The 25,369-nt window shown below is 45.1% G+C and overlaps 1 protein-coding gene across 1 annotated transcript in view; it reads right to left on the bottom strand.

Moving 5' to 3' along the window:
• LOC119406893 (hemocytin) overlaps positions 1–25,369 on the bottom strand; it is a 162,907-nt gene that overhangs the window by 113,517 nt on the left and 24,021 nt on the right. The window contains exons 13-29 of the mRNA XM_049419568.1: positions 25,104–25,335; positions 23,492–23,759; positions 22,814–22,900; positions 22,573–22,731; positions 21,726–21,864; positions 20,661–20,831; positions 18,897–19,134; positions 17,296–17,490; positions 15,941–16,066; positions 14,083–14,318; positions 11,998–12,179; positions 10,316–10,578; positions 7,960–8,090; positions 6,996–7,284; positions 4,819–4,933; positions 3,857–4,073; positions 2,835–2,879 (exon numbers count right to left, since the gene is read on the bottom strand). Coding sequence (XP_049275525.1) covers positions 2,835–2,879; positions 3,857–4,073; positions 4,819–4,933; positions 6,996–7,284; positions 7,960–8,090; positions 10,316–10,578; positions 11,998–12,179; positions 14,083–14,318; positions 15,941–16,066; positions 17,296–17,490; positions 18,897–19,134; positions 20,661–20,831; positions 21,726–21,864; positions 22,573–22,731; positions 22,814–22,900; positions 23,492–23,759; positions 25,104–25,335 — 3,093 coding nt within the window. The remainder of the gene's footprint in view (positions 1–2,834; positions 2,880–3,856; positions 4,074–4,818; positions 4,934–6,995; positions 7,285–7,959; positions 8,091–10,315; positions 10,579–11,997; positions 12,180–14,082; positions 14,319–15,940; positions 16,067–17,295; positions 17,491–18,896; positions 19,135–20,660; positions 20,832–21,725; positions 21,865–22,572; positions 22,732–22,813; positions 22,901–23,491; positions 23,760–25,103; positions 25,336–25,369) is intronic.

Raw genomic sequence — 25,369 nt, 5'->3', positions numbered from 1 at the left:
AGGTAATGGTCCGAATGGTAAAGCAAAGAAAGATTAGCCATAATAGCAAAGTACGACATTCAAGGCATAGATACTGTTTTGTCATATATTGTAACTGCTCCATTGAGGATCTTAACGAACGAGTTAACGTATACAACTGTTTGTCACATTTAAACCATCTTAATGTCACCGTATGATGTGGCCCTTGAATACCTCACTCCTCAACGCTCATAGTCTCTGTGTAAGGATTCCAGCAAACCGATAATAAAGCTTCTTGCTATGTGCCGTTTGTGTCTTTGTCACCGCATATTCCATCATCGTTCCTTACACGATGACTTCATCTCTTCTCCCCAGTATATCTCGTCACGCATTGATCACCGACATACAGTCGCCATTCCTTTTTGTAGGACCTCCACTTTCCGTAACTCATTTTAACTAGGACTTGTGAGGATTGGAACCACGTTCCTGCTTTCATCGCATAATAATAAATAACAATTGTTGGGGTTACGATATGATTATGAGGGACCCTTCAGTGGAGGGCTCCAGAAACATTGGCCACCTGGGGCTCTTTAACGTGCACCTAAATATAAATACAAGGGCCTCAAGCAATCTCGCCTCTATCGAAAATGCAGCTGCAGCGACCAGGATTCGATCCCGCAACCTTCGGCTCAGCAGTTGAGCACCATAACCACTAGACTACCGTGGAGGGTCCTGCTGTCATCGCAGATATTACCGATCATCGTTTCTGGATCAATTTAATTTACAGTAACTGATTAGTTAACCTCATGTCTTTCTTGTTGTTCTTTATTTGCTTATGTTCACCTGTATTGTATTAGTGGTTGATAACCCTCCCCTCTCTAATCCTTCGGCACTAAGCGTACAATAAATGAAAATGAAAAATTAAAAGTTGTACAGTACTGCGTTCAGCTCTTCATGCTAAACATTTGTTTTGTACTTTCTGCGTTCTCACATTACGGTTCTTTAGCTTCTTTCGCGCTGAATCATCATGTAATTTCGTGCCTAATCCTACTATTCTGAAGAAGCGCCAGGCCACCAATCATTCTCATTTGCCGAAGAGATGCGCTTACATATGTCCAGCGTGCCTGCGTCCTTAGGCAACGCACGTCACCCTGCCCATAGTATCCGTGAGACCTCCACGCCCACAAAGGCATTCGTTCTCTGTATTTATTACTTTTAAGGCAATTCTGTAACTCTTTCGACGTTTCAAAGTATTCCTACTTGTTTTGTAATCTATAGATGTTTTGGCAGGAGGTACGATGGATGCATTGTTCGAAATTGATCGGAGTGTTGTTTCAGAATGTTTCTTCAATTCGTCTTTATTTTTAATACACTAGTTGTGTAGACTGCGACCGCGGGAACTGTTTGGAGTATTGGCTAACTTGGCTAACTTCACTTTCAGCAAATAAGCAACACCACTTCTTCTCCAGTTCGGGCTTTTTACAGCGCGTTTCTCGGCTGCATATTTTCGCCCTGAGTCAGCCAGATGAAAAAGAGACTGTGTCGAAACCACAGAGTCGTTTCTTTGAAAGCTAGTATGTCGAGGCTCCGTTCGCTTATTCTCCAAAAGAACGTGCAATGACATTTTCTTTACATATGAAACTAGAAGGTTTCTTTGTGACTTTGATCCTGCGGCGAAAACACAGATGGAGGTTCAGTATTTCTTGCACTTTTTGTTTGCTTTTGGTTTCAAATGATAGTACCTACATTGATATGGCCTGTAGAGAAGGCATGCGAGCGGCCCTTCGCGAGGACAAAAAGAGGTTGTTTCGTACGTTTTCGAAGTTTTCTCTTTCAACATGAGCTGCTCGTATTTCACAAGAGTCGCATCCGTCGACGATGCTTTCTCGATCGCACTCTGGTCAGTACCTCGATTCTTCTTATCCTGGGCTGCGCGCATTTTTTTCCCTTGAAGTGATTGATCCATCCTTCATTTTTACCTATGTATTTTTTACAGCGCCATTGTAGTTTTTGCAATATAAGTCTTGTATGCATAGGTCACTTTCTCTTTCGCGTCTGATGGGTCGCTCGGTGCCATCAAATCGTTCCTACCCAGAGGTTACTTGCCAGCGACTTCCTTGAAACAAAGTTCCACTTAACATCGCTCAAGAGCCAAAAATACTGGCTTCTCTAATAATCTAAATTCTAATGTCATATCTGCATTTTAACATTACCATCTTGTAATAAGAAAATTGTTTAGCAGAATGTAACGTTGGATGAGTTGGTACAACTGAAAAAGAGAAACGTGGCTTCTTTTTTCTTTGTATGAACTTCTGAGATGCTACAAGACGAATAATTTCTGGTCTGTCCATTTAGAGGAGCGTGTTAAAAAAAAAAAAAAAAATGAGCCATCTTCGCACTAGGGGTGCCAAGCCCGAAGGAAGTGCGGAACTGGGCAGCCTTCTCTATTTCTCTTTTGTTTTCTCTTTCTTTCCTCCTCTCTTTCTTTCTTTTTCTGTTTTCCAGTTTTTCTGTCTGTTTTCCTCTCTTTATTTCTGTTTATTTCTATTTCTCTTCCTATTTTTTTCCTTTCTTTCTCTCTCCTTCTATTTCTCGCTTGCTTCCTCTTTTTTTCTACTTTTATACGTGGTTTTGCGAGCGTTACACCAAGCTACATGAGACGACGACAGCATACGACAGGCCGCGCCCTAAAGTGCTCCGCACTTAATACTAAGTCACTGCACATTTGAAGACTATCGCGGCATTATCTGAAGGAAATGTGCTACAAAAAACGACGTTCACTTATTGCGACCCCAAGCATTACTACAGGCAGTCGCTGCTCTCGCACGCTACTCTCCTAGAATTTTTTTCTGTTCTCAGAAAGAGAAAGTACTCACATGTCACAGTGGTCGGTATGAGAGGAACCGGCGTTGTTTCTTCGGCTAAAAAAAAGGAAAAAAGACTAGTGAGAGACAACGAAGAGAAACTTAATACGTTTTTCTTGAACTGCACAAGAGGTTATAGGACAACACTCATTCCGGTTTCGTGAACGAAGCAGGCTGCTTACAAGAATACACTCGCCTTGCCAGTTTAACAGTTATGACGTCTGCCTGCAAAGTGCGAAGACGTGGGTTCGATGCTTGCGAGAGACGTGACACAAGTAGGCAAGAAACGGCAACACGATCGCACTCTAAACTTACTCAAAATACATTGTATTCTGCTTGAAGATGCGCAATAGGATAAATTCAGTACATAGTGACACTTTACGGCATAATAAGGAAACCAACTGACAATTAAGCTAAGGAAAGTATAGGGGACATAACTTGTATGTTTTAACTGTATTATTGTAATTATGACATAAATGGAAAAGAATTAAAGTTGATGAAAAATCAACTTGTCGCAGGTAGGAACCAACCATCCAACCTTCGGATAATGCATGCTCTACCAAGTGAGCTACAGAGGCCACTTTATTCGGTATTATTCGGATTCGGATTATTCGGGTTACGCTTTATTTGCGTAATCTTGGGAGTGCTAGCCACCCCCGCTTGGAGTCATGACGGCAAGTGTGGAGCACTCTTTTGTTGCCTGCTGGCGTCACGTAGCAAATGATATTATTACGAGCTGGAAGCTGACCAATAAACCCTCGTATACTACCTAAGGCATGAAGTCTGCCGGAACGAAACCTTCGCTATGAATGAACGAAAGAGGTGGGATTCATCGATGTCTGGCTTCTCCTGTATGACTCACCCTAGTGGAACCAACAGACAATGAAGCTAAGGAACGTATAGACCCTCGGCCAAGCCCCCGCTCTTTCGTTTGCGGCATTACAGCCTTATCCAACCCAACTTTAGCATAGTCCAAGACCAAACAATCTAGATATGCTACGTAGCTCTTTATCGAGTACAAATGATAAGCTCACCGCACTCGCAGTAGACCCGCATCTCGTAGTCAGCACAGGGCCCGCCGTCCTGGTCTTCCTTGAGGCAACGCAGTCCGGTGGCAACCGAACAGAGCATCGAATCCCCGGTCTCATTCCACGGTACGTGCCCGTCGACGGTACGGCACTCGACGCGTACCATGTTATCCACCGGACAACGGTCGGCGTGCGCCAGCAAGATCTCGACGTCGTTGCCCCGCTGTGAGACCAAGTACGCGCAAAACATTGTTTCATTAGCCAGTGAAGAGCAGCGTAATGGTATCTGCAAGCTTTCATTCTTTTTTAGGGAGGAGGGGAGCATAGACATGGGGCTTGGGGGGGGGAGGGGGGAGCAAGACGGTTTCAACCCCCACTCCTGGAATTTTTCAATCTTGCATGTGTATGTATACACGCACACATGCAAACACACGCACGAACTGTATAAAGGATGGTTGAACCCCCTCCACCCTAAACAAGCTTCTGGCTACGCCCCTCATTACCAGCTAACCGATGGTCTTTAAAGTGAATCCAAATGCAAGCCTATTAAAACTACAAAACTCCGAGCCATCGTATCTTCATAATCTTTATAAGTCACTTCCACAAGCTTCATTTACAATGCTGCTGATTCAGCGTCAAGTGCAAGAATGTCTCATAAACTTTATGTCACGATAATATTGCATCTTAACATATAATCTTCAATTTCCGCGCATCGGTGGATGAGTGGTCAAAGAGAATAAATGTGAGCCTAGTTACTTAGGTAATAAAATACTCAACCGTAACTGAAATGGGCAGCCAGAAGGTTCCACATTTGCTACGCCGGCTCCACAACTTCGATGTTAAACTTTGCCCGCGTACGTTGTGCCCGTTGCACCCGCTCGCGTAAGTGCCCATGTGTACGCAAGTTGTGACATTGAGGTCATTACTTGCGGTGTTCGATCGTAAGTTATACGGTACGAGCCCAGTACCTGAAATTGAGGTGTAGACATGCTGTACCAGTCAGACCAGCCGCTCTGGTTGCAAGTTTTCAGCTCCAAGGGGCACGGTCGGCCGATGCACTCGATTTGACCTTTCTTGCAGAAGCTGCAAAAAAAAAAGCGATGTGACGAAAACGCCTCTGAACCGGTGATACTCTAGCCATCGACACTGATGTGAACAAAATTTCGCACTTTTCTTTTTTCGAAGGCAATTCGGGAGCATTGTTTTCCAAAGTAATTAGAGGCTTCGCAATAAGTATTCACTAGTGTAGTATATTAAGCGGAGCCCGTGTTGTATATTAAGCGAAGCCCGTGTGGTATACTAAGAGAAGCCCGAAAGAATTCTCAGTTACGCGCGTGCCAACACACACTACGCCTGAAGCGAAACCAGGACCTACACGAAGGCTGACGAGAAAGAAGGCGAAGCCGAGTAACAACCGACGGCTGCCTCCATCATCAGTCCAGATAGGACGAAATTCACGTACGCTCACGTAATTTAAGACTCATTAAACATCACTGGCATTACCAGTTCAAATCAAGACTCGTCGGTTATTTTGTTACGCTTCGAATGTGTTATCAAAAAGGGATGAACGAAACTACAGCCTCTACTTGACAGTTTTCTCGTTTATTTAATCAAGGATATACGTGCTAGGCTGTCACGCTTCTAGCACCGTTTGGATAAAATCACAGCCTCCGCGATAAGCTGCCAACATAATTAACGCGCAGGTCGGACCGCGACAAGACACGCAAATGCCATTCGCGCGGTGCACAATATCTCGAGAAACACGAGCTAAATTGAATAGGTAAACATCACCCTCGAACAGCGCATGGGCAGAATATAAAAGCTCCACGCACGGGCTGCTTGCTTGCATTTATCTAAACGACACCAACCCCGATTCCTGCACCCGTTTGTTTATTTTTCCTTCTCTGCTTTTCTTGCGTGGTTTGAGCGTGCGCAAGTATCCTGCCACAGCCGTGCGTGAACACAACGTTAATTGGAAAACCAGGTCACAAGAAAGGGCAGGCAATCGACCCGCGTAATTGAGCGCAGCGAATATTGCCACGTGCTCTGTAAAGGCTGAGAGCGTATCCTGAATTGTTTTCGGTCCCTTTCAGCACCACTCAATAAATTGTTGACGGGGATTTAGAGTAATCCCGCCATGCCTTCAGCTTCTCGTACAAAACGCATGTTCCTGAATAGAATGGATCGCCTGATACGTAAAAGTGAGCTGTATCAGTTATAAATAGCGACAAAAGTTTGGGTAGGCCTAAGAATCCCGTTGTTTTTTTTCAGAATGTCCTTTAGGTAAATCGCATCAAGGCCTACTGAGCTGCATACCAGATATTGTGCTGAATTTTTGCCCAAGGCGTCAGTATGTCACTCTCACATTTATGCAAACCTGACATTTGGAAGAGTTCTTAAGCAGCAGGGACTTGGGGAGATGGAACTTCGAATAAAACGTTTTGCAGCGCGTGAAGAAAGATCAAAGATGGAGCAGGGAAGAAGAAAAGTCAAGACAGTAAGAACGCTGGTCTTCAACTGGATCGTCACTTTCAAAAGGACGAGGGAAGGAGCTCAATGCGCATGCGTACAAAAGAGAGCCTTAATAAAAGACCTTTAACAAATTATTAGATATGCGTAGAACGTGCGCGTCTGTCAATAAAGTTTTTTTTTCTTGTCCAAAGTGAGTGAAGCAGTATTCAGTAGATATGCTGAAAGGTTCATGAATTAATCTTTTTCTGCCTTATAGTTACTGAGGACACGTGTGCTGTCGAACAAAGGGGAACACTTGCAACTTCTGCAGTGGTCAGCAAAGTGACCTGGTTGAATAAATGCCTGTACCCGCGCGCGATTTTGAAACAGTGCCACAGAATAACACCAATACACGGAATACGATAGTGTTAGAGTATGGTTTTATGAAAATGTTCTTTCCTGAGGAGACATTTTTAAGAAAAGACTCGCACAGCTCACGTTGTATGGTGACACCTCTGTGCAGTGACACTTGAGTGAGTGGATGAATAGGCCACTGTGTGCGTGTGTGCACATGTGAGTACGCCTGTTTGAGTTACTTTAAGAGTGAACTCCCTTTAACACACTTGTATGAATGGTTTAGTGAATGCGTCTAAGGAGAATATAGCTCCTCCAATAAACACACACAGACACGCACCATGATTGGCACGGATTGGCCGTGGCGACCCTCTGTCCCTCCTTGTAGGGGACTCCGCCGACGTTGCAGCCGGTCTCTGGCGGTATCTCGCAGTCCGCGTATGGCACGCAGTGGTGGTCGGTGGCATTGCGATGCACTTCGCCCGTCGGGCACCGTGCCGGGGCGCAACCTTCGAGGCAAACGGGCGCCGCCTCCGGGCAGTTGGTCTCGGACGCCGGGTGGGCGCAATTGGGAGGTTCGCAGCCACTCACGCACGCGGAGTACTGGTCGCACGTTTCGCACTGAACCGCTGTTGAGAATAAGCGGGAAAGAAAGCATACTTGTATCCATGTGTATCTGGCGCGAGAACCACGACAGCGCGGAGCAATCCAGAGGGTATTATGGCAACGAACTTGGATTTTTCATTGGAATTTGAAGGGCACGTGTATACGATCAAGTGGGATTGTCTGCCACACAGGGCAAAAACAGCGCACACTTGACGAGGGTGGACAGAAGGAACACAGGGCACAGGCGCTGTCTTTCTTCTGTCCTCGTAAAGTGCGCACTGTTTTTGCCTTGTTATGATCAACCAACTAGCTCGACATCTGTTATTCCTGCCACAGAGTGTGATTTGCTTCCCTCAAAACAGCAACGGTGTTGTTTCAAGAAATGGGAAAGGGTATGGAACACTGTTGAGCGACACTACAGTCACCAATAAATATACTTAATGTGTTCAGTATTTTGTCTAAATATAGGTGTGCCACACAGCTTGAAGCTGTTACCAGGGAAAGTTTCGGCGACAACTGCTATTATCACTGCTCATCACGAATATAGTTTACGAGATTTTACCGCACGAGTGAGTCCCGCCGAGGCTTTTCAATGACGGAGTGATTACCTGACAGAGTGATTTAACCAATTACACGTCTACTTTTGGGCAACATATTATAACTGAAGTACTTTTTAGGGAGCTAGCATCTGTACTCACGGCAGAGTTCTTGAGAGCGCCAAAGGACGCGGACTCCTCTTTGGGCGCACTCGTGGGCGTATGCGGACAGGGCGGTGCACAGGCACTCGCAGTCTCCGCCTGTGTCGCAAGAGCACGTGTCCGACACGCAACTGCAAGGAGGTAGAAGGCAGTACGTTGAAAATGAGCCAAATAAAGCAGTGGAGCATTGTAGAATTATGCACTTGTGTTCCTCATTTGGTTATCTTTAAATGCCGATTGGGTCACAGAATAAAGGGACACAGACAACATGTGGTCAAGAAACGACTGGGAATTTTTTAAGCGTTGAGGAGAGAAGCGTCATCATGAGGACATGCGCAATGACGGCTGCTTGTCCAGCCGACTGCTTTTTTATGGTACAGTCACTTGTTGTTGTTGTTGTTGTTGTTGTTGTGCCCTTACATATCGCTCATACCCACACTGGGGATTTGGCCAAGAATTGTTGATATAAAGATTTAAATATGATTAATAATAATTATTGATTAAAGACAAGAGAAAAGCAAATATAAAAAAGGACGAGTGCAATCATTATTTGCACATTCAGACCACACTACTAATATTGGCTAGAAATTAGAATAATGAAATTGAAGTGTAACCCAACGTATTTTTCTTTTTTTTATGGATTTCTTTCCTTATTGACTCATTGCTAGTATAAGTATACGTTTACAAATGGGTATTTAAAATCGCATTGGTTTTGTTTCATGAAGGAAAGCACGAACAGCATCAAAAACATTCCTGTGGCTGAAGCCCAGAGCCGAAGCGGTGCACACGGCATCGTAATCTCGTTAATATTACTTCCAATTGTCTTGTATGACAACACTGGATTTTCCAAGGAAATTTTAAACGTCTAAATTCTATTCATGATGTTATTGATTCTGTGGCGGCTGCACGAAGTGAAAATTTTCTATACCTAATCGCAGTTATGCTGGCCACTACAGGAAAGACAGAAAGTATTGGACCATTCAATGCAGCTCGCGCTACTGCGTCATTTCATTTAATTCCATTTCATTTAATTCTAACACACGGTGGCCAGGTGCCCATAATAATTTCAAGAGTTTCAACTGTGGAGGATTAGCGTATAAAGCGTCTTTAAGGCACTTGATTTTGATGAAGCTGTAAGCGATGTACGTACATACTGATAGGGAGTCTGTTATTATTATTGCTTAATGGGCGTTCAATGTTACCTTGCGCAGCACTAGTATAATTGTATAATGACTAGTATAATGCCTGACTTAAGCCCCAAAAATGGGGCTTAAGTCAGGCAGTCAATGAAAATGACAAGCCAAGCGAAAGGGAGTGAATACCTACGCCCGTTTTTTCGTCAATTACTGAAGCGTCTGTGGCTACAATATTATTTATTTCCGCGTGTGCAAGATAATCTTGCAGCCGGCAATATAACACCCTGTATGATTGAAATTTAGGCTTAAAGGGGAAAATCTCATCGTATTCTACCTTAAGATTCTGACTTGACACATTTGCTGCAGGCACATCTCGAATTTTCACGCTTAGCCTCTCTAGTTGCTTCTGAACAAGGGTAATCTGTGGTATACGAAAACGTGATTCATAAACGTCGTTGTCGTTCGTGCGGGAGGCAATAGGTATACATCGCTACCACTCCTGCAGATTATTTGTCAGGCCTGTCTGTGTTGTTGAGGCAGTCATTTCCTTTAGAAGCGTCATTAGTCTTTCGCACTTTTTTGTGAACCGTAAGAACATACTGTAGACAGCCGCCCCTGTTGAGAGTTATTCACTGTTTCTGCATACATATTGAAAGGCTACTTCATTCATGGGCGGTAAACAATACACCTAGCTGCGTGGCTGGGCATATTGATTTTTGTTTCGCAGCAACTGCAGTACGTTACGCTGCCTAATCATAGGATCAAGTATGATTAGATTGCATCTCATACAGAGTGAGAATGCTAATTCACTGACGTATGGGGAATATGTAGCATGGTTAACTGTGCCAGTTGTTAATGGTTTATTGCCAACTGGCCCAACTAACACTTAAATGGCTTTCCCTTATATTGGCTTAGGAATAAAGCTTCAGTTGATGGTCAGTGGTTGTTTGTGTCTTTTTCACTTTCTTTCTTTCTTTCTTTCTTTCTTTCTTTCTTTCTTTCTTTCTTTCTTTCTTTCTTTCTTTCTTTCTTTCTTTCTTTCTTTCTTTCTTTCTTCTTTCTTTCTTTCTTTCTTTCTTTCTTTCTTTCTTTCTTTCTTTCTTTCTTTCTTTCTTTCTTTCTTTCTTTCTTTCTTTCTTTCTTTCTTTCTTTCTTTCTTTCTTTTTGCACTGTTCCGCATGAAGTATGTAGTTTGATCGACGAAGCACTTCAAAGCTCACCGATCGTAGAATGGTTGCACGTCAACTTCGCTGTGACATTCGCGGAAGGGCTGCTCCTTGAGTGCCGCGCATCGGGACGCTGCCCACTCTCGCCGCTCGGGGCGTTGCAGGCATCCGTGCTGCGCAGGTAGTGCTGGTGCGCAGTAGCTGTGCAGGCGCCACGAGTCCACAAACTCTTCGGCCTGAGGAAGGGCTGGTCCACCCGACGGGGACCGGAACTCGTCGGTGCCATCGCCGTTGAAGTTACCGCACAGACCACTGAGCTGCAAAGGAAAAGCAGGGTGGACGTGTATTTGTAAAAAGGAGAGCGATGCCGTAAACGTCTTTCGGGAGCATGCCCAAGCGTTGCCCGCGATGGTCTCGAGGCACTAAGGAGCTGACAAGGTGGACAAAACAAGCATTCACACCTAGACGAGAACACTGTAGCGGTTTTTCTACGTAAAACAAAAAGTAAGGAAGTAGAGCATCCGACGCGTAATCCGAAGGCTCTACATTGTAAAACAGCGCAAAAAGACGAAGACACGAGACCACATACGACACCAGCGCTTGTCCTGTGTGGTCCTCCATCTCTTGTCTTCGTCTTTTTGCGCTGTTTTACAATGAAGTTAAGCCAACTAGCCCAATTTTGCACGCTGCTGGAGGTTCTAAGTTCGGATCCCACCGACGGAAAGGATGATTTTTCGTTAACTTGAATTCATTTCAAGTTACGTCAGAGTTAATACACTACAGTTATGGACAAGAATTAATATCCCCTATGTTTTCATTGCCCTGATGGTTTGTTAGATTCAATGGGTTGTATCAAACAGTAAGTAAGACATGAACGGACAACAACAACAACATGAAAAAATGTTGTGAGTGTATTTTACATTCCGAAAGAACGCAGGAGCACACCGAAGTGTATGCCTTTTAATAAACTGGGAACGTCTGACTTTCCTCCACTGCATTTTCTATCGTCAGAATTCTGCTGTCCCGGCTGCAAACGACGGGGATCTCACGCTTAGTAGCGGGACGACATACTCACAGTGTCACAGCACTGACAGCAGATTGATCGAAGGGATGAAAATTGTGGTCAAACCACGTTATATTACGACGGTCGCTTTCATTTATAAAGACGTTCACTGTTCAGGAGGACATGAAACTTTCTGTTGCTCTGCACGAGATTGCGGTCCTAATTCTCGGCCGTGGAGACTTCTAAATGAGTAGAATGCAAGAACTATCGAGTACACTCCATCAGGTGCAAATTTAGTTGAACTCTAAAGGGCCTTAGTTATTCTAAAACACCGACTACAGTTTCTCAGCAATTATGCAGCTGCGAAACATTATACTGCATAAATTAACTTTGCATGATACATGTTTACTATATGTTAAGTACACAGTTCGAGTGCTAGTCTGTGTGTTGCGTTCCTTACCGCAGTCATTTTTTCTTCGTTTAGCTGCGCAAAGTTTTCCAACGCCGCGCGCGGTGACGGCAATCATATTCTGGCTACTACCGTGGCCATGTTTTTGCTTAGAATGTTTATGCAGTGCGCCAGCACTATCGAGTTAGTGGTTGGTTAGGCGGTTCTACAAATGTTTAACGCAATGACCGCACGTCCACATCGGCTGCTCGCGTAATAAGAGACGTGCAAAATATGACCTGTTTAGCGGGCGAGTATGCAAATGCGCTCATTTCCGCAGCGTACCTTTCCTGCCCACACAGGTCCAGCGACGACATAGACGCGGGTGTGCTTGTCCCAGTAGACGCTCAGACTTCCACGAACATAGACGGCCACGAAGAGACCGATGCTGCGAACGCTCATGCCGCTTTCCTCCCGGACTGGAGGCACCGGGTGACCCTCGGTCAGCACCAGGGGCTCCTCCGAACCTGGTGATGGCGAGGAAAGTGAAGGCACGCTGAATACAGCTTCTTTAACGCTCGAGCCAGCTTTTATAACACACTCAACTTTCACATAACACGTTGAACTTTCACGTGACAACCTTTTCAGTTTAGCGAAACAGAAATTTTGAGATGCCATCAGAGTGCGGTATATAGTAACCCCGCTAATAGACTAATAATAAATAGAAAAATAAATATGTGTCTCCAAAAAAAAAAAAGGCGGTTGATCAGTCAGAGAAAACTTGCAACAGTCAAAATCAGGAGCTACCGCTTTTGCGGGGCAGCCACACTAGCAGAACCTGCAGTCGTTTTCCCTCTGATTAGTACTTCCATCTGTCTATCAACTTTACGCGTGTTATTTTACATTGAAATCTTACTGGCGCCTTCCTTAGCTTGCTTTCAAGTTAGTTGCCTTCTGGGTTCAGGATATAAATGTGAGTACTAAGAGAACCGGTTATTGAAAGCCCGCAAATGCGATTTAGTTCGTAAGGGCCAGTTAGGGGCCGTGATGAACGATGCGCTTTCGCTCTCTAGGAAACTTTATGCGGACCGCCGGGCCCCTGTCATTTATTAAACTCCGAATATAAGAGATTGGGCATCACTTGTGGGGCTAGGGTTAATTCCTCTCGTAGCGAACTCCGCTTTTCGCACACAATTTGGTGCATACACTGAGTGTCAATAGGTAGTTGTAAGTGTGCATCTGTCAGGGAGTTGCCCGCAGTGCAACTAAGGGTAGTATAATTGCAACTTAATGTACACGTCATTGCCTTGGTGGTCATCTGGTGCAGTTATATCACGTCAAAGAAGCTATATAATACGCAATATATGTACAGCCACAGAAATGTTCATTGTATTGAAAAAATGAAGAAGTAATAAGTTGTTTGAAATGCTGCTTCGTTTTCAGTAAGTTCACGCCCTCACAAGTAGTTTAGAGCATTCTTTTTTTGGTCGCACGACAGCGCTTTTCTCCGCAACTTCGCTCAAATTTTCTAAATTTCTGTAATGGGTACCATACTGCACAATTTATAGGTGATATTGTATTTATAGCTGTGGTGTATTACCAGTCTATGACTTAATTTCATCAGGGCGAGTTGCAAAGAAATTAGCGACCTAGACTGTACATAAGTGAACCTATAATACACCATCTTAATTGTTGAATGCATTTTTGATAGCTTCCTCCTTGTTCTTACTTTTTAACACGCTTGTCTGTTTTGGCTGTTCAGATGTTTATTGTGGTGTTTGCGTGTTTGCTTATTAGATGCGCACAGGGCTAAATTATCCCGTCCGCATTGCACAGACAGTCAGGCCAGGGAAAGCATAGAGTTCGTTAATTGTTGTCTTTAACTGTAGTGTAGGCCTACTAATTGGGAAGTAAATTGAAATAAATAATGTGGACAAAAAATCACACTTTCCATCGGTGGCATGTGAACCCACAGCCTTCAAATTACGCACCCTCTGGCAAAATAGAGTGTTTTGCACTCGCCGCCTGGGCTAAGAGCGGCGTTGGCTAACACTCTCAGGGATTACATGCGCAGAAATACCCAACTAATTGGACGGAGAAGCGTCTTCCGTCGCAGTTCAATTGGTAGAACGTAGGACGCGTAATTCTAAGGTTGTGGGTTCAGATCCCACCGACGGAAAGTGTGATTTCTCTTCACATCAATTCATTTCAATGTACGTCTCAATTGATACACTGCAGTCAAAGACAACAATTAACGTCCATTTTTGACAGAATATGGCGCGATCGACGAATATGGGCGAATTAACATCATCTCTGCTTTCCCTGACCAAACTGTCTGTTCGATTCGTTTGGGTGTCTAACGTATAAACCTAAAAAAATCCCCTTTCTTCCTTCCGTCCGCATTGCGGCGTACGAGCATACGACACCCACCAGCGATGACGGTGACGGTCTTGGCGCACGACGACTTGCTTCCGCAGGGAACGTTCTGCATGACCACGCTGACGCTCTCGTTGCCGGAGAGGCGGCCCTTGGCCAGCACGTAGTCGCACGTTCCGCGGAAGTCGAACGACACCCCGTCGAAGGTGCGCACGTGAGAGTCGCCCCACAGGGCGCACGTGCCGGCGCACTCGTGCTGAGTGCACAGCCAGCGGCCGCGCTCGCACGTGCTGAAAATGTACACGCGGAGATCAGTGTCTGAGATGCGCGTGCTTGTATTCGTTCAAGTTCTTTCAACGGACAAAAACCAATGTTCCTTTCGTCACACGTAGAGAAGTACTTTGAAGTATCTGCGCAAGGAGAAGACGTGGATAGCGGGCGGTTAAACCTTTACGAGAAAGGATATAGGGACGCATCAAGAATCCGCAGAAACGGTTCTCACTATAGGTATGAAAGGTATTACAGGCGCATGAAACAGTTGCAGTTTTCTATTGAAATTAAAAAGGCGGCGATACCACTAACTGAATAACGAGTCGTCCACTTCTTCAGGTGAATAATCTGAATGAGAAAACTCGTGCCATCTGTCACATATCACGTTTCTAATGCTAGTCGGCTGAATAGTAAATAATGATTAAGAAGCCGGTTTAGTACTAATTGTGTGACGGGGTAGTCGTACTTACGGTGGTCACCCTGCAATTATTTATGCCCACTGACATTTCTTGTTGTACGCACGCTAGAGGTTATCTAATCTACTGCGTTTACTGCCGGATTTAGAATTGATTTCTTTTATAGTGATCCTGTGCCCGATTTATGCTCCGAGAAATGATTACGTTTCACACTTTGTACAAGATATCTGATAGTCGAAATTTTTGAACTCCATGAGCTCCTTTCTATTACACTTACTCAGTGCCAATGACCAAAACCTTTGTCGTGTTACGCTCTGTTCTTTCTGCTCAGCGGCCGGACAACGTAGTATAGAGCTTTAGTGAGTGGCTTGTTTCTTGTTTGTTGTTTTTCTTACAATTTGCTTTTTGTTTGTACATTTGTTTCGTGTCCCTTACTTTTAAAATTCTTCACCCATCGCCATACAGCCATCGGTGCTCCCAACCCCTCGTTCACTCACCTCCATCACTCTTGCTGTACTGCACAGTTTTAATGTTTGAGCGAAAGCCTTGTATGTCTAGTGCGAACGTGGCCTGTCAGAACGTGGCCTGTCTAATGGAACGAAAAGCCGGCGTGAGAGAAGTGAAGCAAAAAAAGATGCATACAAAAAATATATGATGACAAAAAAAGCAAATCTAGTGAGTGAAGTAGTGATTATTGAAAGATAAACGAGTGAAAATCAATTAGCGGAAGGTAATTACTTGGTGCTAATAAAACCGAATTAATAAGTACAATGTTAATTCATGAAAGTTGACTAGTAAATATTACTTAGCGAACGTGAAATGTAGATATAAACTGCACTGTAAAGAAGCCCCACAAGATGGTTTTCGCCTTCGAGCAATCTTAGGCGAATGCATAGGGGTACGTGTGTTTTTTATTTATTTATAGTTTTTATCTGCTGCAAGCGACGCCCCGCCTGGCTACAAGCTTTATGCTCACGATTTCTCAACGCTTCTGCAACGCTACACAAGACCTCGCACTTCTTCTCGTCGGCGCGACGACGTGCCTGCTCTGAACATTTTCAGAAATGCGGAGACAGCGAAGTGCACTCCTCTCATAAGCGGACAGCACTCATTAGCATTCATAAATGCACGTACACACTTTTTTTTCGCACGCGTCGCGGGCCGCATCTGGCATGATTCCCGCTGACGGGCTCGCGCGCTTCTGCGCGCTCGCGGCTTGTACGCACCACTGATTGCATTCGATGTCAATTTTGTCTCCGTCGGCATAGCTTCGCAGTCCGTGCTGGCAGGGACACGAAGTGGGAGGAACGCACGATCCGGTCCTCTCGTCTCGGACGAAACCCTTTCGGCATCTGCGGCGGAAAAGGCAGAGTCAGAGCAGTCTTGTCACGCGTGCGTCCCTCGAGGCATGTGCCATGCAAGACGCGAAAGTCTATTCTTACTCTCTTCTTCAACATTCTTGCACGCTCGAACAACGCGCTTCGCGACAACAAGTTTTTCATCCGCGAGTCTGTCCTGGGCTCGCAAGCAAATGTGGGCTTCGTCTCTGTCTGCAAATGCGACACAATCTGTAATCTTCATGTTAGAAGTGCCAATGCGGTCCTAATAAGCAAGCGTAATTACAGGGGAATATAGTTGGTTGTACTGAATATTTTGGCTGGTATTACTTGCGCACACTATGGCGCTTTCGTGCTTGCATTCCCTGTTTGATTTGTAGATTCGGGAAATTAATTAATGAGGTGTAACTAAGAACAACGGTGCCTTGTTGGTACTGGTCGGAATAGCAATAAGTTACACGATGACAAAGAGAGAGGGAACAACTTTATGAAAATGCCGGCAGAGACGATGACAAGGACAAAAAAAATCAGTGGTCGTATCTTTCTGTTCCGTTTGTTCGATTTTTTATTATTCTGCATGGCAGTAGGCTTCATTACCTTCAACAGTTTGAATGATCACGTCAGTAACAGTGTTGCGTCTATTAAAGGGACACTAAAGTGAAACAGCAAATTAGTGCTGACTGAAAAAAAATTATGCTTTGAAAAGCCTGCTATCTTCAATTGCACTACGATAAGTTTAATAATAAATAAGAAAATCCATGTCAAAGGTCTCACTTTTAAATTTCCCGTCGAAATCTCCAATGGTGAAATCATGAATTTCAAGAAGTGTCTTTTTTTCATATTTTCGCGACATTTCCGCAGCGAAAATTCCTGAAACGTGGTATGTTGATTCCCTGGCTCCCTCTGAAATATTGTACTTCATTTCTTGCCGATTAGGAACTACGCAGGCCCTATAGACGCCGTCAAAATCTATGACGTCACGGTGACTGGCGCGGGACCTGCAAGGCGGCGCGTCACCACCGGCATTCTTTCTTTTTCGTGTTTTTTATCACGCTTGTTCCCGCGGTAAGCGTGGTGATTTTGGTATTGTGAAAGAAGTAATTTACTAACACGAGAACAATCCTTTATCGCTTTTTTCGTGTCCTTTGAAGAAAATAAACAGGTTTCCCGAAGCTGTGGAGAAAATCGCTGTTATACGACCGAAAAAGGTGCTCCGCACAAGTGTTGAAATGTGGAGAGCTCACTGGCATCCAGCCTGGCACACGTCGACGGCGCAGCTTCCAGCGGCCGGTGGGCTGTGCAGTGTCGCGCAGCTGGCCGGACAGTTGGAACGGCACTCGGTGTATTCCTCGTTCGTGCCACACTCACCCGCCGGAGGCACTAGGATCACCTCGTCGGCGCTCGCCGGTCTGCAGTGCCACTGGCCTGCCAGGCACTCACTGTAGCGTAGAAGCGAATATCTCTTAGAATGTGCGCCATTGAAGATACAAATTATTTCAACAGTGGAGCCGTTTATGCCAGCCGTCCGTCGTAATCCGCGAGCAGAAAACTATCATCATCATGAACTGGCACGCGCTCTCTTCGTCCTCTTCTGCTTCGCTCCCAGAACACGTGCACCGACTTATCCGGCGCGGGATGCAATAACCCTGATGGGCGAGAGAACGAGTACAGACAAAGAAAGAGAGCAATTCTTGGCCAGAAAAAAATTCTTGACGAGGCGGGATTCGAACCCGCTTACCCACGATCCGAAGGCGAGCATCGTAGCCACTCGACTATCCAGGCACGCTAGTAGAGCATAATATAAGGTTGTATAGTGTAGTATACAAAGGGGGTGGGAAATAGAAGTGACGGTGAGGAGGAGGGAAAGAGTAAAACACAGCAAAGAAAGAAAGAAAGAGAACGAGAGAAATGAAGAAGGTAAAGAAAACAGAAAGAGAAAGAAAGACAAAAAGAGAAAGAATCAAAGAAAGAGGAAAAGATATAGAAAGAAAGAGGAAGCCTGAACTAAAGAGAGATATATATAAACAGAGGGAAGAAAGAGAAATAAATGTAGAAGGAGCGAGAAATGGAAAGACATATATAAAGAGAGACAAAGAAAGAATATAGAGGAGAGAGATAGGAAACATCGAGATGACGAACGAAAGAGAAAAATGAAGGGGAACAAAGAAGGTCGCCCAGCTCCACACTTCCTTCAGGCTTGGCACCATTAGTGCGAAGATGACATAATTTCTTTTTTCGGCATAAGCGTGAAGCGACTCGCGAGATAATAAATTGATGCCACATCCGATAAAGGGGACACAAGTCCGTTAGTCAAGCCACGATTACCCTATACGATAAGGAGTATGCTGTTTTAAATAGGTTCTGATTGTGATAACGACTAACTGATAGGCCTATATGCAACGTCTAGATTTATGGTAGTCTTGACACGTATGTTTTTCTTGCGGCCTGCTCTGTTACGCATGTGCGAAATTTTCTGCATAGCCTTCCTTCCCGTGCTTTTATTTTTATTTAATCTTTTTTTTTTCTTTCACGCTCACATTCGACATTCATGCCCCGCGTTTCTAACGGCAAGCTATTTACGTTCTGGCAGATTTTTGCCTGTAATCATTACACCTTCTTTGTTTGTCCAGCGCAAAAGAGAAATGACAGCTAGGAAGAATGCCGTCATGAGCTGCATGCTGACGCTGCGCATACAAATTTAAAGGAAGGGGAACGGGAGGACACGTGGACATCGCTCATGCATCGGCGCATGCGTGGTCCCATTTTATGTCGTAATTCACGTTGCTTTCTGTCGTTCATTTTCAAAGGGAGAAAAAGTTTGCCAACATGCGCAATAGCCACGTACCAGTGCTGATCGTGTCTACGCTGCTTGAATCCTGCAGGGTACTCGTGTCCGGCGAATAGACAGCCGCACTGGCTGACGGGCACACAGCGGCCCCGGCGGTCGAGGCTGAAGCCCGGCTCGCAGGCGCATCCCTCCACGCAGCGTCCGCCACACGACGTGTTGCGACCGATGAGCGCGCAACTGGAGTCGCATACCGGAGCGCAGCTTTGGTAAGTCTGGCCGTGCTCGCAGTACACGCCTGCAGACACAACGTGTTGTATTGCGACAGCAATTATGTGGACACTCTAGACAGGTCAACCATACTTTGTGTATGTTCGTACGTGCGTTTGTACGTGTGCGTGTATGCGAAATTGAAAACTTTCGTGGGGTTTAACCCCTCCCCCCCCCCCCCTTTCTGGCCACGCCACGCCAGTGCTGCAGTGGTCGTCTTTTAAACTACACTTATAAGGATTGAAAGTAACGTGTATTGCTATGTGAAAAAAAAAAGGCGTGTGGAGTCGTAAAAGTACTCACGGCCGTTTCGTCCGCTAATGAAATACAATTTATAGGATAGCTGCCAGCGACAGAAGAATGGCTACGTAGATTTGACTCTTGTGGCCGGTTGATCCTGAAATATCATGGGTAAGCACGTGTGCGTACAAGCGTGCCGGTTAGCTCTCGAGAGACTTGACAACGAAGAGGAAGGATACCTTTAAATGCCTCAATGAAAATATTGTATGAAGGGTGTCTCGACAGTTGCTCTATTGAAGCACCCTACTTCTTTCTGTGTGTCCTCGCTACGGAATTTATTGATGATGAGCATAAGATGCGACACGCCTGGCCCGTGATACATTCATAAAGCACTTAAAGTGAAGTTTAAGGTTTGACGGAACCCCGTCTGGTAGGAAAGAAACGTGGTTAAAGGTACAGAAAACCCGGTACACTGTGCCGACCAAAGTATAACTCTAATAGAAAAAATTAGTTCGTACAAGGAAAAATTGACGCGCACCCGTCTGTAGCACAAAGCCACATGGAAATCCAAACGAATTCCTCAGAAAGAAAGCTTCTTGGTTAAGCCATTTTCGTATACAATCAGTTCTTCCTTTCATAGCCCTTCCGCCACCTTGCAGGTTTCCGCAGAACTTATGTGCGAAAAGGACGTTTCAGCTCCCACACAGAAACCTTCTTAACGGTCAAAAATGAAAAAAAGAAAAATCGGTTCGAGCAGCTCGCTTAAGTAGGCTTGAGCACGTGACGCAGGCATCGCGCATACATTGAATGTAGATTTCCATTGCTGCTGTTCGGAGTGTGCGGTGTAGCCAGGATCATGAACGGCTCAAGATAAAGGCGTAGAAATAGTCCTCTCTTGTATTGTTTTTCTTTTATTTTTTTTTCGTTTTTTTCCTATGAAGCAAGCAAAGTAGAATGTTGCCATATTATGAATTGATAGCTTCTCATTTGTCCCATTCCTCGTCGAACAGCGCGTCAAGGTTTTATAAGGCTGTCTAAAAATAAGCGTGAATTCGCATCGAATATTTTAGAGCGAGGACATTCGGACGTCAATTCTATCACTAAATTCCAACCACCGACTGCAGATGCAAGAAATTTATTGCAAATAATTCAGAAATCATGAGCTACAAGGAAGCCCTGCCACTGATAGGATCATACGCATACGTTCTGATCGGTGTTTTCTGTTTAATCTAAAGCGTGATTGCTTGCCGAAAAGAAATCTTGGTCACTCTTGTCTTGTGGAAAATAATCACTGTGGCGCTAGCAGCCACTTACCACACACGGGCACTTGAGGTCTCCAGTCGATCACGTGACCCTTGGAAGCGCACGCATGCGCGTAGTGCGAGAACACGGGGCAGAGGCAGTCTCCAGAGTCTGAGTGGCAGCCGCACGAAGCTTGGATGCAGAGCTCGAAGTACGGGTCCGGGTTCACCGAATGATGACACACTGCACAGAAATCCCAGATGGGTGCAAATCTCGCGTGTATTACATCCGCATCTCGTAAATCATACATTTAAGAAGAGAATGTAAATCATACAGACACACCAATTACACGTGGAATCATTGTCAGTCGTGTTTATATGCTGCATGTGGTTTCTGGACGGGCGGCTCTGTTTTTCGCATGCGTATATGATAACCAAAACGTTCCTCAGATATCGATGAAACTGCTCAGCTGTTTTCTCCGGAAACTGCAAGTTTCAACGGATGCGGCTATTTTAGAATAAAAAAGTAAACGGTAACACGGCTGTTTGCAAGGACAAATACTTTAACACCTCTACAGGGAAGGATAGGCAAGAGGAATTAAATATCGATAATGGTCCAGAGGGCTCACGATGCGGCGGTTCGGTTTGGCCTACCCGTGCCCACATGAGACAGGCCCGAGATGCTGCCTTAGGGCGGCCTAGCTATCCCTCGGAACTATTGTCAATAAAGTTCACCGTATACGTATGGTATACGTACTCGTAAACAGGGGAGACACTGTTCTTCGTGGTAGAAAAAAAAAACACTAAAGACAAGCTCTCAATAATCTCTTGTTTTTAAAGAATAAATGTATGTTAAATAAATAGTTCATATTACGGGGCATCATGCGCTATCGGTGCTATGAAGGCAGAGGATGTAACTATCCAGTTTGGCTCTATTTCTTACTGAACGTTTTTTTTTTGTCATATATTAAGATCAAGGCACGGGTTGTCTGTGTAAATTGCGAAGTGTTTAATGCAGATTTTGCTGTCGCGAAATTTAAATGTGATTGTGAGCGTATTAGATGTGAAAAGTTTATTTTTAGTGAGAAAATTCCATCACCGAGTCTAGGTATTGACCGTTGGAATACATTCGACATACCAGTAAAGGCGCCCTGGTAGAGCTGCCTGCAAATGTGCTTGCTCTCTGGCCACAGCAGGGTGTCTTGGTCGCACTGCGTTGTCACAGCCTCAACGCCGGCGCACTCGCCGTCAGCCCACTGCTTCGCGAACGATTCCACCTGCAAATGCACAAAAATAAGAATCACGCAAACATAAGCGTTGTTCTTTGTCGTTTCGTGTTACATCAGGATTTATCCTGCATCTGCTCATATTTGACTGTAACATTCCCACGCCCATGCGATAGTGCATACAATGATACCTGTACGACTCTTCTGCTTACGGAAAAGTGTTTGGTCTCGTCGGTATTCCATGTTGAAGTAACCGATTACTGAACTGCCTGTTATTTAATTGCGCAAAATCTTACCAAGAGAAAACGTAAGCTTTGGCGACTTGCAAGGCAAAGCGAAATCTCGTCTAAAATCCTGCTGTATTAGTTCAATTATTTTCTAGTCAAATTTCCCAACCTAACACTCTCATTAACGCAGTCTCAACTCTGGCATTAGTACGAAGAAAGCATCGCCATGAATAAAGGCATCCTGCCGCAGGCAACCTTATCTGCGCCTTATTGAACAGTAACCTGTTGATGACAGATATACATATATCTAATTTTTTTCATCGACTCGATCATTAAAATTGTGTAATTGTAGTAGTCTTCTCCTGTAGATAAACAAAGTTTATTAATATAGTAAATGTTTTTAACGAACCAATTTGCGGATAGCATGCCAGTTATCATGTCCGTCACATATATTAATATCGCAGAGCTATACTATCCGTTCCAGATCGATGCTTAGGTGACGAAGACAGCCACGGCTGGAATGCATGCGCACCTGGTAGTCTATGTCTCCTCCGGGACACAAGAAGTCGTCCTGGCTGTTGTGATTGAAGGTGCCGCACATGCCCATCGTCTTTGTGTACAGACCCTCGGTGGCAGTTAGGACGAGACGACTCTTGCCGTCCGTGAGGAGCGTCAGACCTCGGGTCTCCACCTGGAAGAGAGGGCGGTGTTTACCTTCCTGTTTGATTGACACGAGGATCGAAACATCGCAATTCATGCGCGGTTGCTCTAACCTCGATGAAGAAGGAAGTCGGCTTCGTGATTGTGACGTTCGGGAGCACGGCGGGAAGTGACGTCAGCTCTCGGGCGTTGACGAGAACCTGCATTTGAAGGGAGGGGTGCAGAGAGAGGGAGAGAAAAAGAGATATATGAAAACGAGGGAAACAAGAGGAGGACGTTAACCGCGATTAAAACTTCTAGTTTGCAATGCTTGCTTCAGGTCGGGAATTTTGCTAGGGACCGTCGAAACACACATTTTCGTTGATTTCTGCCATAAACTTAAAGTTAAGTACTCTTCCTATATTCCGTCATTATCAGCCTATTTAGTTCTCTGAACAATGTCTATATGTGAGCTGTACGTGGCAAAAGGATAGCGTGTTTTTAAACGTTTAGAAGACATTTTACTTAGCACAAAATTTATGAGGGTTTTTGTGATGAATAGAGTTGATTTGAATATAAGACCTGGTATATTTTAACTCAAACACTGCAGACAGTGTGCTTGAAGGGAGCTGTACGCTAGGACCTTCTATTCATATTGTCAGGTGGAGGGCTTCCTTACTAATGGTCGGTAAATGCAATGTGATTGGTGTACTTGAGTATCCATGCTGAAGTTAGTCATGCGCAAATAAAAACTTGCAAGGAGGGCACACCTTTTCTACAACAAGCCATTTTTAACTAACAACAACCCTCACCTGCAGCTGCTGGTTGATGGACACAAGGATGTTCTCGCCGATTTGTATGTGTATGTCTCCCAAGCAGACGGCGTCCTTTGGAAGGCCAGCGCACACATGCTTGTTCTGAATTACCCGGATGCCTTCGGCCTGTAGCAGAATGAATCCGCAATGGCCGCGCGTCTGAAACCGGCCGCCGTCAAAGGTGGTGTAGATGCGTCCCAGGAGGACCGAGCATGTGGCGTCACATATGGCCTTGGTGCACTGCCAGCGGCCGTCGTCACACACACTGCGTGGAATTAGCATCGAATAGTATAGCATGAACATTAAGCAATGCTATGGTGGCCAGATAGCAATGCTACAGGATTGCGATATTTGAATAATGGTGGTGCCAATAACACCCATGGGAAGCATCTGTGCCTTTGAGTGTGTCATGATTTGTTTTAAACCAGGTGCTCTTTTGTTGAGTTTATGAACGGAATAGAACCTTGCGGTCCTCACAAACATCATCATCGCGACAGTCCTGTTAGTTTTGTTCTAACAGGACTGTCGTGTTGAATCCTTATTCAGTAGTTCTGTACCAGCAAGAATATTTGTACATTGTTCTAGAACGCTGTCATCGTCAAACGGACCAAATGAAGCAGCCTGTGTGACCCATTCTTTGTCCCTCAAATGAAAGCATATGGTTTGCGTGTCGAGCTTGCGGGATATTGCACGGCTCGCTAACCTACTTACAGCTGAATTATTCGCAGAACATTTGCCGGGTTATATGAACAGTTTTGATCATAAGCGCGTAGATTACGATACCCTCTCTAGTTTGTTTGCTTCTGTTGTGAACAAGGCGCCTACAGTAAGGAAATTTATGCATATTTCTTGCTATTTTTGTTGCTTGCGGCTGTTCCAAAGATTACTAGGTGAATGCGCTATGGTGATTTCGTTTGATCTGAAGGTAATGAAAAATATCTTCGCCATCAACCTCAATGACTGAGCTGAGTATCAACATCCGTGAACGCGATCCTACGTCGCTGTTTGTTCAATTCGCTTCGTAATTCGTCAGTATACGAGTAGTGTACAGAACACTGTCAAGGGCCATGACCAAGCTATCTCTAGCTACAGCTGTGGCTCATGGGATAGCTATGCACGCTTCGTTCAGAGGCTTCGTTTTGAAAAGACGCGTACCAGATATGCTGTATAAGTTCACTTCTGGTACTACGCGGAATCTTAGATTCGCACTGTAACACACAATAAGCCTCCTGCCTCTTCTCGGTTTCCTGACACATGTGTGTTTAGTCCTTATTCTTAACTACGTCACACCTCACGTTATATCTCGGGAAGCTACCACAGTTGCACTGCGGCACCAGCTCCGTTCCCACAGCCATGCCTCCTCCTGGCATCACGCCTTTCCTGAGCCGTTCTGTGCGCGCGTGTCCTCTCCTCACCGCTAGAGCTTTTATCCGTGAAAACACCTCTTCAAAACTTTCACAGCTGTCGGCTGATTCGTCAGTCTCTGTCTTGCAAGGTTGATCTCTTTCTATGCCTACAATGAATTTGGATCTTCGAGCGTTATATGCAATGTTCCGTATCCGTCGGTGCGCATTAATGGCATTAAAGTTACCCGGCAGGCTTAACCCACCATGTGTTGCAGTCTTGGTCGATCTGCTCGCCACTCTGGTACTTCCGGTCCCTGTAGGTGCAGGCGCACTCACTGGACTCCACGCAGCGACCGTTGTCCCAGAGCAGTCCTTGGGGACAGTGACAGCCCGAGGCGCATTGGCTGAGCGCGCACGCCGGCTCGCGGTCGGCGCACGTGGCACGACACGCAGGACCGCACTCGCGGTATTCACTGCCACCGTCACACGTGTGTGCTGTTCAGACGGAAAGATGCATGGAAAGATATCG

This window comes from Rhipicephalus sanguineus, chromosome 10 (assembly GCF_013339695.2).
Source record: "Rhipicephalus sanguineus isolate Rsan-2018 chromosome 10, BIME_Rsan_1.4, whole genome shotgun sequence".
Lineage (NCBI taxonomy): Eukaryota > Metazoa > Arthropoda > Arachnida > Ixodida > Ixodidae > Rhipicephalus > Rhipicephalus sanguineus.
This window is presented reverse-complemented; position numbering and strand designations above follow the sequence as displayed.